The sequence below is a fragment of the Carassius carassius genome, chromosome 49 (genome assembly GCF_963082965.1).
Source record: "Carassius carassius chromosome 49, fCarCar2.1, whole genome shotgun sequence".
Lineage (NCBI taxonomy): Eukaryota > Metazoa > Chordata > Actinopteri > Cypriniformes > Cyprinidae > Carassius > Carassius carassius.
This window is the reverse complement of record NC_081803.1, coordinates 4,225,840-4,239,013: the sequence shown is the minus strand read 5'-3', so window position 1 is coordinate 4,239,013 and position 13,174 is coordinate 4,225,840. Positions and strand designations below refer to the sequence as shown.

At 39.1% G+C, this 13,174-nt stretch overlaps 1 protein-coding gene across 3 annotated transcripts in view; it reads left to right on the top strand.

Annotated features, from left to right (window-relative positions):
• Positions 1-13,174, top strand: part of LOC132132044 (integrin alpha-2-like) — a 94,021-nt gene that overhangs the window by 34,876 nt on the left and 45,971 nt on the right. The window contains exons 16-27 of one of the 3 annotated variants that reach the window (XM_059544214.1): positions 1,567-1,730; positions 1,829-2,088; positions 2,484-2,566; positions 4,937-5,078; positions 5,336-5,428; positions 5,505-5,581; positions 5,802-5,885; positions 10,841-10,943; positions 12,238-12,348; positions 12,459-12,569; positions 12,852-12,965; positions 13,047-13,136. The exons of 1 other annotated variant lie outside the window; for it this stretch is intronic. In XM_059544214.1, the coding sequence (XP_059400197.1) occupies positions 1,567-1,730; positions 1,829-2,088; positions 2,484-2,566; positions 4,937-5,078; positions 5,336-5,428; positions 5,505-5,581; positions 5,802-5,885; positions 10,841-10,943; positions 12,238-12,348; positions 12,459-12,569; positions 12,852-12,965; positions 13,047-13,136 (1,432 nt within the window). Of the gene's footprint in view, positions 1-1,566; positions 1,731-1,828; positions 2,089-2,483; positions 2,567-4,936; positions 5,079-5,335; positions 5,429-5,504; positions 5,582-5,801; positions 5,886-10,840; positions 10,944-12,237; positions 12,349-12,458; positions 12,570-12,851; positions 12,966-13,046; positions 13,137-13,174 lie in introns of those variants that run through there. One more of the 3 variants, XM_059544216.1, reaches the window with a different exon arrangement.

The following is a 13,174-nucleotide window of genomic DNA, read 5'->3' as shown; positions in this document are numbered from 1 at the left end:
ACAGACCATAATTCCTGCTTTGTTCCAAAAAACATAAGCCCTATAGAGAACCAATTGAGTAAAAACACACTCAATATAAAGAGTTATAGAGCTCCATATAAAAAGTTTCATCTTTGTATTTGTTCATAACTAATGTAACATTTTCATTTTTTTTTAAAAGGAGCTGTTTTTGTTTTATACAGTATGCTGCTAAGAAAACACCATAGAAGATGGGTAAAGAATAGCTCCATTATTGTTAAATGTAAAAAAAGAAAGCATACTTTGTTAGTTTAATAAATACATTTTTTTTAAAAATCAAGGAAATTTATCTGCCAATTTTTTCTTTTTGCTGTATCTAAAACGTACCAAACCGTACCGAACCGTGACACCAGTATATCGTATCGAACCGAACCGAACCGTGAATTTTGTGAACCGTTACACCCCTAATACTGATAAATGCAGGGCACAAGACTCTGGCTTTCTCTGTCTTCTTTGAAGCTCCTATGAAATGACAAGAGAGAAAATACTGTCAAATTCAACTATATGATGAATAAATTTTAATGTTAACACTTTACAATAAGTCACACACTAAATTAACATGATATCAATAATTGTTGCTTTGAATATCACGGTTATCGCAACATCCTTAGTTCCAAGGATAGAGTAAATAACAGAGGAGAAAGCAGGCAACCCTGACGAGTACCTCGATGTATGAAGAATGGATTAGAGCAAACAGAACCTGTGAGAACAGAGGCTGCTGGATTGGCGTACAGAACTTATATCATATTTATAAAGCTCGATCCTAGACCCAGATCCTGTACAGCCCATAAATAAACAGATAGAACAGCCCATAAACAGTTCCATTCTAGCTGCTCGAAAACTTTCATCGCATCTGAAAGACTGCACAAGGGGAGGACAAACTATTAATTGAATTAAAAATATGATATAACCTGTGCAAGTTGTCCAAAGCTGAGCGAGATTTAATGAATCAAATTTGGTCACTATGAACTAGCCTGTTCATAAATTTCTCTAGATGACAAAATAGTACTTGAACATATCATCTAACATCAGTCCCTATCAAAGAGAGTGTCCGGTAACTAGAACAGGAAGTCAGATCTTTATCTTTTTTATCAAGAGAGAAATAACAGCTATAGTAATATATGAGTGAAATGAGCCTTGAGTAACTGAAAAATGTATTATATCTAAGATGAATCCAACCAAAATCAGCCTTAATTTTCAACTGATTTTCATTCTTTGAGGGGGTGTAAAAAAAACTAGATTATACCATCCCATGTAACACAATGCCATGTTAATTTGTAATACTTCATAACAGCCCACCTTCAAAAATTGAGTTAAGTGCAGAACAGCTGCAGAGACAGCCTCGGTCTTGGTGGGATATGTACTGTAAATGTGTTTGTGGCCAGGGAAATAATCACTTTAGCTGTCCTCTGGAATCCCATTTTCACCTCAGCAATCCTCTAAGCATCAGCTTTCTGTGGGGCTCTTCTGTTTGTTCCAAAAGCCATAAATCAGTCAAAGGGTTGTGTCTTAGTTTATGCATTTTTGAATTCTCTCATATGGTTTTAGGAGTAGAGGAGTTGCAGTCGTCCTGGCGAAGGTTTCCTTTACCCCTGACAAGATTAGTATCCTGAGTAAACCATGTCGCTATAGCGGGAGGCAGGTGTCCTGCTTCAAAGCTAAAGTGTGTTTCAGAGCAACATTTAAACCAGCAAATCCACTGGGGCCAGTGGGTAAGGATACTGATTGTAGTCTGGGTCTTATTTTTTAAGGAGATGGACACAAATGGTTTGAGGAAGTGATACATTTGAACTTTCTTTTATAAAAACAGATATCAATTACAACTTGACCCTGGATGCCAACCTACAGTCATCTCGGGTCAGCCCTAGAGGTCATTTCAGCAACTTGGATCGAGTCGTCCAGAAAGACATTAGCGTCTCTGTGCAGGACTTATGTGAAGAGCATGACTTGTATGTGCAGGAGACCCCTGACCTTGTCAACTCGATTGCTTTGCGTGTGGACATAGTTGTTAGCCATCCAGACGCCAACCCCGTTCTGGATGTCTTCAGTACTACTGCATGGGAGTTTTTTGTGAGTGTTGCAAGAAGCAAAAGTCTGAGTTTCAAGTACTTGTATTGTATGAACTTAATTTAATTTCAAATTAAAATTTATTTGCATAGCATTTTTATAAAAAATATTAGACAAATATTAGTGAAAAAATAGACAACTAAAACTCTCTAGAAATATTAAAATTTAAAAAAAGATACAAAACAAATAAGTTATTTCAGTACATAAATCGCAAGGAAGGAGAGATATACCCAATGTATGTATCTATAATACTTCTTATTTTTTTTAATCTCTAATCTTTTAATGTTTCCATGAAAAAAATCTGGCTTAGTCCATTTAGAATATGAGAATACAGAATAATATCCAGGAAACTGTTCCTAAATCCTCACTGTGGTTTGGTTTGGTTTGGTTTGGTCTAGATCCCGTTCTCAAAGGACTGTGGTCAAGATGACATTTGCTTCAGTGACTTGGTTCTGACTGTGCAGAGAGAGGAGACACTCGGGTAAGATTCCCTCAAGCATATGACTTCAGTCAGTCATCCCTTATTATAGGAAATGTAAAATTCAGTGTGTTGACGAGTTGTTCCTTGCATTCCTGGTTTCCTCACTCCTCGCTACATATAGGGTGACAGAATCTCAGACCAGAACAGTTTAAATTGCGTGTCTACCCTACATTTGTTTTCCGGTTTTCTCAGTCCATTTCCTCAGTCCTTTTGTTTCCAGTGTGTTGTTATGGATCCCTTCCTTCACTCCGAATTCATCCTCCTCCTGCTGCAGCAGGGAGAAAAATTCATCCGGATGAGGCATTCTGCACATTCTGTGATGCCAACCTCAACAGCGTCATCATCCGAAGATGGCCCTCGAGCAGAATTCACCAGCTTTGTGGAGTGGACACTGGCGAGAAATGGGTCTCTGTTCCCCGCCGGTGCACCTCCTGACCCAGAACCCAACCCACCATCTCCCCGATGTGCGGAGCACATGCCTGATACCACTGCTGATGGAGAGCCTGAGCCCGCCGCAACCGACGAGCCATCACTAGAGAGAGCGACATAGCTGAGGATTACCACAGAGCCTGAGACTGTGACATCAGTCCAGGTGTGTATGACGGCAACACTGCCTGCCACAAGAGTGAAAGGAGCCCCGCCCCCTGCACCATGGTTGACGGTGAGCTGACTATGGTGCGGCAAAAGGGCCAAAACAAGGAGGAGGATCTCATTGACTGGGAATCTGATCTGGAGATCTCTGCTTTGTCTCTGCTGGTCCCGTCCAGCCCTTCTTTGTCCATGGTTCCCTCTTCCAGCCCTGAGGGGGCTTCTGATTCTCCTGTGCTTGCTCTTGGAATGTGCCCTCCAGTGCCTGCTCCTAACATGTACCCTCCAGTGCCTGCTCCTAGAATGTGCTCTCCATTGCTTGCTCTTAGAATGTGCCCTCCAGTGCCTGCTCCTAACATGTGCTCTCCAGTGCCTGCTCCTAGAATGTGCTCTCCGTTGCTTGCTCTTAGAATGCGCCCTCCAGTGCCTGCTCGTAACATGTGCCCTCCAGTGTCTGCTCTTAGAATGTGCCCTCCAGTGCCTGCTCTTAGAATGTGCCCTCCAGTGCCTGCTCCTAACATGTGCTCTCCAGTGCCTGCTCCTAGAATGTGCCCTCCAGTGCCTGCTCTTAGAATGTGCCCTCCAGTGCCTGCTCCTAACATGTGCTCTCCAGTGCCTGCTCCTAGAATGTGCTCTCCAGTGCCTGCTCCTAGAATGTGCACTCCGTTGCTTGCTCTTAGAATGCGCCCTCCAGTGCCTGCTCGTAACATGTGCCCTCCAGTGTCTGCTCTTAGAATGTGCCCTCCAGTGCCTGCTCCTAGAATGTGCCCTACAGTGTCTGCTCTTAGAATGTGCCCTCCAGTGCCTGCTCCTAGAATGTGCTCTCCATTGCTTGCTCTTAGAATGTGCCCTCCAGTGCCTGCTCCTCGAAAATACCCTCACTCCCACCCGCTCCAGCCTCCTCCACTGCTGTTGTCTGGCAGCCCTCAGCCCACCATCATTGTGGTGCAAGCCCCGCGGGACTGCCATCCTCCAGCGGCGCTGTGGTCAGAGTCTCTTCATACCGCCGCCTCCAACCTCCGAGGCCTGGACTCCGCCTCGGTCCTTTGACCAGTCGGCTCCACCATGGCTCATAGCTCCCTCCCTCCCTCCCAGCAGTCCACAAGCTCCCTGGTTCTTATCATCACTCCGGCTCCACCTTGGTCTAGCGTTGACCATCCTGTGCTTCGGGACTCCACTCCTCTGGCTTCACCTCTTTCCTCCATCCCCCTGGCTCCGTCAGGCTCCTTTATCCCCTCGGCTCCAACTGAGTCCTCTGTTGCTTCAGCTCCACCACAGCCCCGGATCCACAGCTCTGCCTAGGACCTCCGGATCCTCTCTGTGACCCTGGATCTTTGGCTCTCCACCTCGGACTCCTCCTTCTCGGTCCTGCTGGGCTCCTTCTGCTCCAAGCTCCAACCCCCACACTCTCGTTGTTCTATGGTGTGAGGTCACACCTTGCGGGAGGGGGGAGTAATGTTGTAATGTACGCCCTGGACTCATTATGTTGTGTTTTCCCTGCATATGTTCCGTGTCCCACGTTAACTGTGTCATTCCTAGCACCTGTGTTTTCCCAATTATTCTGTGTTCATAAGCCTCTGTCCATTCAGTTCAATGTTTGAGGGAGAATATACTTCTACCTCTGTGTTTCCTGTGCTCCTGTCTGCCCTGTGTATTCCTGTGGATTATTTTAATAAAAGAAGATTGTTCTGTGCATTCCTGGTTTTCTCATTCCTCACTGTTCACTACACATAGTGTGACAATAACTGGTATGAAAGTTTTTTTTATTATTATTATCTCTAGCAAAACTCAACTGGTGGTCAGCCAGAACAAGAGAAGGCTCTCCTTCACTGTGACTGTGATGAACAGAAAGGAAAATGCGTACAATGCTCGAGTGTCGGCCCTCTACTCCAGTAACCTGTTCTATTCTTCTGTTACACCACAGGTACTTCATAACTAATGCAAAAAATGTATCACTTATATTCTTCTTAAAACAAGCTGTACAAAACTGGGCCGGACCTGGGTGGTGAGCTATGACTCGACAACTCCTCTATCCTTAAATAATCTTACTCACACTTCCATATAGAAGATTCTAACTGTAAGTGAAGTGCAGCATAATATGCATATTTTACTAGTATATGCACACACACATTCTTGTGTTCAAAACCAGCTATTTTTTGCTTATCCAATCTGATTTTGCAGACTGAAGGAGCAGAGGTGAAGTGCACTCTAATGAAAGAATCATACACACTTATCTGCCAAGTTAGTTATCCAGTGCTGAGAACGGACCAATCGGTGAGACAGACACAGATGAGCACTAATGTCAGTATCCGACTGATATGTTTGTAATGGTTTTGTATGTTTTTCATAGGTTACATTTGTGGTCAACTTTGAATTTAACTTGAATCAGCTTCAAAAAAATGCCAATGTTGTCTTCGAAGCTTTAAGGTAAACTGTTTTACCCAATTCATTTTTAATGACTATCATGGTTTTGTATCATCGCTGTTCAAATGCTTTTTTACAAAAGCAATTTAGAGAATTGCCAATATCTGACAGTCCCTCAAGACTGTGAAAATAGTTTTAAGCAGTAAGTGTCTGTGATCCAGGATTATATGTGTGAGTAGATTGCTCTGTTAATCATTGTTTCATTGGTTCATTTGCACTGCAGTGACAGCACAGAGGAAGCTCCCGCTGATAATAAGATCTCTGTCTCCATTCCTGTCCAATACAACTCTGAGATTATCCTCAGCAGGTCAGACATGAAACAATACTTCATTCTGATTGGTCGGTTGCTGCATTTTGCCTGTATTAATTTTGCTAAAAGGTTTGGGGTCAATTAGACTAATACTTCTTGTTGTTGTTGTTTTTCAACAAGGATGCATTAAATTGATCAAAAGTGATAATAAAGATATGCATAATGTTTGAATAGACAAATCAGATAAATGCTGTTTTTGAACTTTCTATTTATTAAAGAATCCTGAAAAAAATTATCACAGTTTCAGCAAAAATATTAAGCAGCAAAACTGTTTTTAAAGGTCCCATTCTTCGTGATCCCATGTTTCAAACTTTAGTTAGTGTGTAATGTTGTTGTTAGAGTATAAATAATATCTGTAAAATTCTAAAGCTCAAAGTTCAATGCCAAGCGAGATATTTTATTTAACAGAATTCGCCTACAAAAAACGACCCGTTTGGACTACATCCCTCAACTTCCTGCAGTAATGACATCACTAAAACAGTTTTTTGACTAACCTCCGCCCACATGAATACACAAACAGGGGGGCGTGGTCTTGTTGCGCTCCGACGGAGAAGAGGAAGAGCTGCGTTTGTGTTTGTCGCCATGTCGTCGAAGCGCTGTTATTTTCATCTCGGAGTCCAATCAGCTTTGTTTGGGCTTCCCAGGGTCGCTGTACTTGGAGATTAATGGTTACAATTTATGTTTAACTCGGTTCCCGAAAATTATAATCCACATGTAAAACTATGTGCAGCACATTTTTCTGAGGACAGCTTCCTCAATCTCAGGGGCGATTCTAGGATTTTTTCAACTGGGGGGCACAAGAGGAGCCACGATTAATACAGAGGGGCCAATCTGGTGTTGTTTGAACTGTATATCCAAATTTCAAGAGTTCAGTAACCTTTAAAATCAGTAATAAACAGTGATACCCTATTATATTTTAATAGCAGTTATTCACTGCTCTAAATCAAAACAATCAAATACAATTTGTATTAACTTTTCACTTTACAAAAGTGAAAGAAAAACTGTAATAAATAAAAGAATCCAATGTATGAATAGTGTACAACTCACAAATAATAATAATAATAGAATTTATTTATAATAGCCTTATATAATATAATAGCCTTATATAATATAATATATATATATATATATATATATATATATATATATAATAGCCTTATTTATATAAATGCAGAATAACATTAATAATTCATAGAAATAAATATACAATTAATGAATTAATATAACTAATATACATTTAATATAATTGTTTTTGTTTATTATCCACATCCCATTCAATTTGCATAGCAGCAGTTGCAGTAAATTTGCATTGATGAATGAACAAAATCTACTTATGTCAAGGCTAATTAATCTTGAGCATATTGATTTAAAAATATCATATATCCATACTTTGTTAGATAGCTACTTGTTCAAAAAGGTAGCTTTAGTTTAACATGTAAAATATGTGGATCCTATAGAAACAGTTTAGAATAGCTTAATTAGTCCAGTGTTATTTTAGTATTAGTTATTTATTTTGCTATTTAATCATGCATTAAATATTTATGTATGATTTTTTTATTTGAGAATGTTTCTAGGTGTCATCAAATGACGTTTTGTCAATAACTTCTGTGAAAACACAGTACACGCCGAATTTGAGACTCATTTTATTTACTTTGATTGACACAAAATTCAAGAAAACTACAATATATTGTATAGCAAGTAAACATCAAGTTGTAGAAATTACATACAATTCATTTTAGCCAAACAACTGTTAATACTGACCAAACAAATAAACAACAACAACAAAACCACTGTCCTGCAGACTAAATACAGTGGATGCAGTTCATTTTCTATGTAAAATGTGGCTTATAATGGGTTTATGTATCTGGTTCATTTCAAAAAAGTACAATTCTGCGATTTTTTCTAGGGTGCAGACAGCAATCGCGGAGCACCATGGTGATTTAGAACGCCAACTGAATTTATGAGAAATCTACAGACGCAAATAGACTAAAGGTCCTTTCACACTGGACGCAATTTTGATGCGCAAATAATTCGCGCGATGGTTTTATATTTTGATCAGCTGTTTGTGTAATGAGTGCTTTCACACCGAGCGCGAATGTGCTGAGGCGAAAAAACGACTTTTATTTTTTTCGCTTCGATGTCGATTTTTTTTTAGTTTTGAGGCGACAAAAAGGCTTCAGCCAATCACATACAAGGAAACAAAGGTGACGTCACAGCAAAAATGACGGATCTTCTGATTACTTGTGTGTGTGTTCTATGGGCTGATGTTTTTAAGAGGACAGCTCACCTAAGCAGACTGCCAGACGCTGCTCTGGATCAATTGGTTCCCTGAAGTTTGTGGTTTGTCTCGTCAGATGCGGTGCCACTATCTGAAGGAGCTCCTCGAATTGTCCCACAGACATCCGAAAGTAAGTGCGGAACCGGCCATGATAAAGTTTTAGCTCCTGTACAAGATTGGCATACTCCCCTTCAGACTCTCTGTTCTTTAGGACTGGGTGCACCCAAAACCTTCTTTTCTGTCTTTTAAAGAAAATGAAAAGCTCGTCTTCACTGGATGATGTTGAAGTGTCCATTTTCTCAACTGTCGGCGTGAAAGTTTTGGAATGTTGAAGCTCTCTGAACGTCACAGACATCGCAAATTCGCGTCGCGGCTGATGTGAATGGTTTTGACGCGAACTATTCGCTTTTTCGTTTCGCTTTTTTGTTACGCATTTAGTGTGAAAGGGCCTTAAAGGTGTAGTAAAATAAAGACCTATATGTGTATTTTGGAGTTTTTTTTTCACCACAAGTCTGAAAGAAGACATGTTATTGAAGAGAAACAGCCCCAAATCTCAAAATTGACCAGTAAAAAAACCGATGTTTTTGCTTGTGTCTCACCCATAGACTGTAAAAAAAAGTCTCAAGTGTGGAGCGTTAGATAAACATCATACGATTTGTTTCGTCACCTCACTTAAGTGAAAAAAGTCGCTAATCGACTGCATGATTCAATAATGACTTTATTAAAATTGCAATTAAACTTTTTTTTAAACCATTGCTTTGAATTGCGTTGTTGCCTATATCGGCGCGTTTGGCGGAAAATTAAATAAATCGTAACGCAGTAAACCCCTTCAGCATCAGAGGAGCATAGTAAAATATAATGTTTAGCATCTTGGTCTGCTCTAGGAAATAACATCGTCATCGAACCTGGTCTGTCTAACACCGAAAGACGTTAACGTTAGTACCAAACACTTCTTGCACTGCAACAACTCGCTAATCGAAAAACATAAGCTATATAAAATAGATCAACTTACCGTGTGCTTTTTTTCGTTGGAAAACAGCAGCTTGCTATTCTTGGTCCTCGTTGAGAAGCATCGCGACGCAATCATGAGTTATTTACTAAACTGAAAGATTATGATTTGAATTTGTGAGTGACAGACAAGTAGAAGGGTGGGGGCACACTGGGGGGCCAATCAGTTTTCAGGAGGGGCCAGTGTCCCCATGGCCCCTCCCCTGGCTACGCCACTGCTCAATCTCAATCAGTTTAATTCCGGATTCGCACAAAGATTATTCTTGAAAGATGGAGCAGTTCCCTCTTTGTCTGGAGAAGGCGTTGTTTATGGACCACAACCGGTAAGTGTATTTTATTATTTAAGTTAGTGCGTTTAACAGTTTCTGTAACTTATTACACAAAGGGCAACGCTGTTTAGCTTTGTTAACTAGATGGTAGGGCTGTGCAAAAAAATCAAATGCGATTTTCATGCGCATCTCGTCAGTAAAGGCGTTCTGTGATTAAAAGTACATCTCCAGCACGTGCGTTCAGATCAGGATTGCCAGGTTTTCAATACAAATCCTGCCCACTTGCTTCTCAAAACTACTCCAAAACTAGCCCAATCACGTTTCCAGGAGGGCAGCCTGCGCTCAGCTGCTGTCGAATCACAACACAGGAACCGCTGGCACAATCACAACTCGTTACGTATTTCTGAAGGAGGGACTTCATAGAACAAGGAAGTCATCAGCCCGTTTTTGTGACAGTGAAAACAGCGGTATACAGATAGGTGAATTGTGTGAAAAATACTGGTTTTTTTACACGCGAAACATGAACACATGTTATATTGCACACTGTAAACACAATCAAAGCTTAAAAAAAACCACGAAAAACGTGACCTTTAAAATTGATAGTATCAAAAAAATTATGTTTTATATTGAGCAGCAAATCAGCTTATTAGAATGATTTTTGAAGGATTGTGTGACAATGAAGACTGAAGTAATGATGCTGAAAATTTAACTTTAACTTTCATGAATTCAAAAACTTTAATATAAATTACCGACCTCAGAATTATTTGGGTCAAATTAATTGGTTAGAAAGTGTAGGAAGCAAACTTGTAAAGATCCTGAGTAACTTTCTAAATAATATGAGAATTCTATTAGAAATAATTTCTTATCACATTTAAAACCACTTTTTACACGTGTATGTGTGATGTGTGTGTGTGAGAGAGAGAAAGAGAGAGAGAGAGAGAGAGAGAGAGTTGAGTAGTTTTATAAGAAATTTATAAGAAAATATCAGAGTTACATTTTCAACAAAATGTTACTTTGTTTTTCCATTTATTCACTGACACTTCTCCAGTTCCAATGTTGTGCAGAGGCATTTCCTTCCGCCTGAGGCTTATTCATTTAAATTCTGATGCTAAAAGGTCTTACAGTTGGCAAAAATAGAACTGGGGGTATTTTTATTTATTTTTTTATTTTTTTAATTAATAAGCAAGCACAGCTCAGGTTATAGAAAGTAACGCAAAAGTAATTTAATGCATTACTTGCCATAAAATGTAACTAAGTAACACAGTTACTTTATTTATCGAGCAATATTGTAATGCATTACTTTCTTTACTTTCCCCAACACTGTCTCTACTTGATAACCCATCGTAATGTTTGACTAAAAGTCCTCTAATGTCTTTATTATATTTTAATTTCTTCAGAAATTCAAACATAGATGCTTATTTACTTGAAAAAGATAAAAATTTCACAACCACAGTGAGGAATTTCAAGGACATCGGCCCAGATTTTAACTTTAATTTAAAGGTGAGTTCATGTGGTAGTGAAACGTGAATCCTTCTAAGGAGGGCCAAACTACTCAAAATGTTATAATTAAATAAATGTTGAAATATATAAATAATTTGTTAAATACATAATGAAACATTTAAATATAAATAAATGCATAAATATATCATTATTAATTAATTTATTTATTTGTTTATGTATTTATTTATTCGTTCATTTATTTATTTATTCATTTATGTCCTCCCTCCACATTTCATTTTCATGGTTACAGATGTGGGCACGTGACTCTGTGGTCGGTGAAAGTATAATGGGTGCGTGCTGCTTCTGCTCTGCCTATGCAATGCTTACGCATCCAGTGTGAAACAGGCACGTAAAGTCAACGTTACTATCGCAGCATTGATTTCAGCCACAATCTACCGGATATTTTATACTTAGGTTTCCTATACATTGGTGAAGCTGACCGCCACAAATAAATTTTCCAAAAGGCTTTGACGTCATTGAATAAACATGAGCACTGCAAATTTCAAAATCGAAAACCACCTTAGGTGTTTTTAAATCACTGTATTTCTTAAAAAAAACTGACTGTTTTAAAAAAATGTTCTATGTCATTTTCATTCCATCTTATAAGTAGTAATGGCTGATAATTCAGTGTTTGTGAGCTCAGCGCTGCTTTGTATAAAGCTGTTACCGGGGGAACCTCTCTCTCTCTCTCTCTCTCTCTCTCTCTCTCTCTCTCTCTCTCTCTCTCTCTCTCTCTCTCTCTCTCTCTTATAGCGCCCTCTGCTGGCAGAAATATTTTTTGTATTTATGGGACGGGGGAGTGCCACCACAAGTAGAGCGTAAGGCTGTGGGAAACACTGCATAGTCAACGTTTTGATCGATAAATGCATCTGCAAGAGTCAACAATAGGTCTTTTACTGTACCACCCTCAGCCATAGCTCGTGATGCAAAAAACAAGGAAAAGGCGCCTAAATTAGGAAGACCAAAGAAATCGGGTTTGAAAGGTAATGCCGCCCACCGAGTGACATGCCCACAACCGTAACCCTGAAAATGAAATGTGGAGGGAAGAAATAAATGAATGAATGAATAAATGTATAAATAAAGACATGAATGAATAAATAAATAAGTATTTATATTTATTTCGGCATTTATGCATTCATTTATGTATTTCACTATTTATATATTTCAACATTTATTTAATTTAATTTTGAATAATTTGGCCCTCCATATACTTCAGGCTGTTCACTACCGCCATCTGTTGGTTTGCTTTGAAAAATGAAGTGTAAGGTAGTGCTGATTGTATTTATTTCTCCAGGTTTCTACAGGAACTGTACCAGTCAGCCTGGTTTACCTCACTGTCTCGCTGCCCAACAGCACTAGAGCAGGAAATCCTCTCCTCTACATAACCAGCATTAAAACCTCACCTGTGAGGATCCAAAATCAACAAACCTCACATTTTTACACACAATCCATCATAAACATGAACACACGTCTCTGCATGTGGAAATGATTTGACATGATATTTCCCGCAAACAGGCTGAAAACATCCATTGTTCAGGCAGTCATCTGATCGACCAGTTTAATATAACTGAAAAACCTTATCCAGCCCGATTCACAGAGGAGAGTTTCAGAGGAACAAATGAATTGGTCAGTGCTTGTGGATTTTCATTTATATATATATATATATATATATAAATCCTGAAATCCAAAGATGTGAAAAACATTTGCTTTTGTTATTGATGGTGAAACACAAAGGAAGTATACTAATGAGTAAAGTATGAAAGCCATTAATAATTATTTATGTAATAATGTTTTTAATTAGATATTGATAAACTTGTTGATTTGCATGATGATTGATCCTGTCTCTTATTACAAATAACAGGATGTCCTAATTTTCATTCGTACTGATCATCTGTTCACCATCCACAGAACTGCAAAACAGCCACATGTCGCTCAGTTCAGTGTGTCTTAAAGGACCTGGAGGAGAAAAATGATTATTATGTGGATGTAACGACAAACATATGGAGTGGTACATTTGCGATGGTAAATAAACACATCTCAGCACTTCTCTTGTATCAGTCTAGGCTAATGTTGGGGTTAACCGTGTTTGTTTGTTCATTCAAGGCTGATTTTCTGTACACTGTGATCTCTGTGACAGCTGAGATAGAGACATCTCGACCAGAGCTGCTGTTCATCGCAAAGAAACACCTGCAGGTAGAGATTTCTAAAAATTTTGTATCATATACAGCAAA